This window comes from Temnothorax curvispinosus, unplaced genomic scaffold, assembly GCF_003070985.1.
Source record: "Temnothorax curvispinosus isolate PA1 unplaced genomic scaffold, ASM307098v1 QBEX01016287.1, whole genome shotgun sequence".
In the NCBI taxonomy this organism is placed as follows: domain Eukaryota; kingdom Metazoa; phylum Arthropoda; class Insecta; order Hymenoptera; family Formicidae; genus Temnothorax; species Temnothorax curvispinosus.
The window spans coordinates 2,663-6,612 of record NW_020226067.1 but is presented as its reverse complement, the minus strand read 5'-3'; the positions used below and the strand labels follow the sequence as shown (position 1 = coordinate 6,612).

Here is a 3,950-nt window from a genome sequence, read left to right as displayed (position 1 = left end):
CCCCCCCGTGGGACGTAAGTAGATCTCTGTGTTCTGCTACAAGTTCGCGAAAGTGTTGCTTGTGATTCTCTTGCCTGGGATTCGAGTGCCTGCATTTCTCCCGCTTGTGATTCCCCTACTTGTGATTCTGCCGTCGGTAGTTCTCTGTCCTGCGACTCTCTTATCTCTAAATTAACTACCTGTGAAGATGCCTCATAAACATTAATGCCACCTTCTGTTATCCCGGGATTTATTATTAATTCCAAATCTAGAACAAAACAGTGTAACCAATGCTGCAATTAGTTATTTCTGCAATACTGATGAACACATCTTCATATGACGATGACTCATGCGCAGTATGTATGTTAAGTAAAATGTAACTACTAACCAGTATTGTCATTAATGTTTCGTGTTGTTATTACGACAGGAACATCGTCTAAAATTCCTTCCTGTCCCTCAGCAAGTAATTCCATTGCTTCTGGCTAAAATCAATATTCGAGAGTCAAACAATGTTTTATTTACTACTCAATATTATTTTCAATTATCTTACACAATCGAAAAAAATTTGTTTACTTTTTTACTACAGTTAAAACGTCAACGCATTTTTTCTAACTGAATGAAACAACACTAACTAGTACATTGATTTTCATTATTTTTTACATTGTTAAGATTGTTATTATTGTTGTATATAATCAATTATACTTGCCTGTTCCTCCGGGAAAGCATCAGGACATTGAACTCCTTCGACGTAATCGAATCCCATTATTCCTAAAATCTTTATTTCTCGCTCCGTTAATTTCAAGGGTGGTCCACCAACATTTCCTGTTGCAGCTCGATTGGCTCGAATTTTTGCAATTTTTTGAGAGACCGCGGTTTTGTTGTCTCGCCACGTCTAAAAGAAATATCTCTAGACAATTACTCCTAAAGTACTACAGTAGTACTTCACGCACAATTTTTTAAGTAAAAAATTTACTTTACTCACCGATTTCCACGACTTTACATCTTTGGTTTTTCCACCTTTTGCCATTTGGTTCAGATCCGCTACTAATTGTTCCCAAGATCCTCTTAAATCATCATGTCCATGGAGACTTTTAAATTTTCCCGTAGCAACATGCGGATGTTGTGTGAAATAATCGACCATATAATCTATTTGTTCGGACGTCGCCTTTGCCTGCCTTTTTTTTGCTTGTGTTTTTTGTAATTGTCTGAAAAAAGTAAACCAAATACTCAGAATAAGCAAATATGTACGAACTGCAAATAGAATATATATTAAGTATATATATATATATATACAGAAGATATATATATACATAGAATATATATTAAGTATATATATATATATATATATATATATATATTACAGGACAGGCGAATACATACAAATACAGCAATATAAATAATAGTGTAATTTTGATAAATTACTCATAAAATTATAAGATATTCTAATACATAAATATTAGAAGAAAAAAAGAACATAAAAAGCAATATATAAATTACAGGACAGGCGAATACATACAAATACAGTAATGTAAATAATAGTGTAATTATGATCAATTACTTATAAAATTATAAGATGTTCTAATACATAAATATTGGAAAAAAAGAACATAAAAAGCAATTGATATTATCAGTTACTTCAAGGAAATGTACTGTGTACATTTTCCTGTGATGAGATCTGCTAGTCTTAGATTTATGCAATAATTTCAATTGTGATTGCGATCTTTGTGACATTAGCACCAACAATAATTACAATTTTTTGGTTGTAAGGATTTTTTTTATATGCGTTCTACGTTAAAATTATACCAAACGTATACTTACACAAGGCAAAATGTGTGCCATTTTTTTGCTTAACTGCTTGCATCGTTCTTCTTTCCTCTATTTCTCTCCACGTTGAAGAGAAAATACGGATTTGATTCCCGGACTTTTGCCACCCCCCTTTTTTCTCTTTCATGAGAATCACCTTGACGTGGAGAAGGGGCCCAGCTATATTTAAGCTGCTAAGATTCTCATTCGCGTGTATGATGCAGATATAAGTCGATTCGCGCGCGCGTATATATGTAGGTTTTACATAAAAAATTAAACCAATTATAAGTATTATTATTATTATTACTATTATTATTATCGCTTCCTCATAGAGGAGTTTTGTGAGCACAATAATAAGCAATGTACAATTTCTAATTTGCAGACTTAAAAATGATGAGAAAGCAATGTGCAAATTCCTAATTTTTATTATTATTATTATACCGAAATTATATTGATTTCAATTTGTGCATCATATACGTATTGTGCGGTAGTGTGTGTAAGCGTTAGAGACATTTGCTTATAGCGTTTGTAACTGCTCTAAGTGCGCAGTTGTAATTTATAATACAATTATATGTACAATTTGCGGACATGTAACTCTTTCTTTATCTTTCTTTTCCTAATGTATACACATGTGATTAATCAAATTTTGTACTGTTATGTATATAAGAAATTAGTGCTTGTGTGTGAAACAAAAAGAATTTTAGCATTTAATTTGCCATAAATTTTATAAATCATTTATTATTAATTATATTATTAATTATTAACAATGTTATTTGTTCCAATATATAATTTTGGGGATATTGTCTTTTTGAAAAAACCATGTCATTATTAGCAAATTCAGGACTTACGTTATTTTTTTACGTTACCCAATCTGTCCTATCCTGTATAATATTTTATTTGATTTATTAAAGATACTTAAATATGTTTAAGATTTTGTTCTCCACACACATTAAAGATATTTAAGTAATAATGAATTTAATAATAATAAATAATGTTACATGAGTGTTAAATGCAAGGAGTAGTCTTTCATGCTGCAAAACTGCGAATTCCGTTATTTATTTGTTGCACAATTTTTTAAAATTGTACTTTTATTTAAAATTTGTTGGAATTACTTTTATATAAATTTATTACAGCCTGTTATATAATATTATATATATATATATATATATATATATATATATATATAATAAAATCATAAGAACATGCAAATATAATGTGTAAATTATTTGCATACATTCTTATTTCTATCGTAATTGTAAGATGTACATGCCATGTCATCAGTAAAGTACAAGTATTTCAGAGACATCATACCTTACAGTTCCTTTATTTTGTAAAGTATAGGGGAAATTCGAGAGAAGTTTGCGTGTAAATTAGCGATTCTTTTAAATAAAAAAATTAGTTTTTTAATAGTTTTGCTGTGTAAACATCATGTGGCTATATGAACGTAATTCACTTTTACCTAACTATTCTATTTTACCTAACAATAAATAAATTTTTCTTGTAAAAAAACTTGGCGCTGCTAGACTTTGAAACTTAAACATTAAAATTTAAACATTAGTACTAAGATTTTTGATTGATTAAAAAAACAATAGACATAATTTTGAGAAGAATGCGACAGAAGTAAAAAAGCAGCGCCAAGTTTTTGTACATAAAAAATTTATTTATTTTGTTTTAATTAAATATTTTTATTTTGTACTGTTACTTCTTTAATTCTTTGTAAAATGATTCTTTGTAATATTAAAAATTTGTTAAAAAGAATTAAGAAGCTATTACCACTTGAATTGGAATAGGAAGACCCTTGAATAGGAATACAAAGATATCACTTGGGTTTTATTTTGTTAAAGTAGTTGCACAACAATTATCTTTCAAAGCAATATACATATTCTTTTTGCAATTGGCGCAATTTAATTTAAAAGTTTCACATCTTTTTTTGTATATAATAAACTATAATATATTTTTATTAATAAGCTGTAATATATTTTGTTAATAAGTTATTATATATTTTCAATTGATTTTATATTTAATAAAATATGTAGAATTATATATCTATTAAATCAAGTAAAAAAGAAAAAGTACGGTCAGAATCTACGGATCGAATCGGTCCACGCGCGCGCGTAATTGAATAGCGGCAACAATGCGATACGTATATTTTGCTGCCGAAAAAAAAA

At 28.9% G+C, this 3,950-nt stretch overlaps 1 protein-coding gene across 1 annotated transcript; it reads right to left on the bottom strand.

Annotated features, from left to right (window-relative positions):
* Positions 1 to 74: 74 nt before the first annotated feature.
* Positions 75 to 1,260, bottom strand: LOC112466495 (the record flags this gene model as incomplete). Its single annotated transcript, XM_025034612.1, has 4 exons — positions 962 to 1,260; positions 686 to 871; positions 368 to 461; positions 75 to 247 (listed from the first exon to the last, which is right to left on the bottom strand). Coding segments are annotated over exons 1-4 (612 nt in total), but the record flags the coding sequence as incomplete, so codon positions are not given.
* Between the last annotated feature and the right edge of the window lie 2,690 nt (positions 1,261 to 3,950).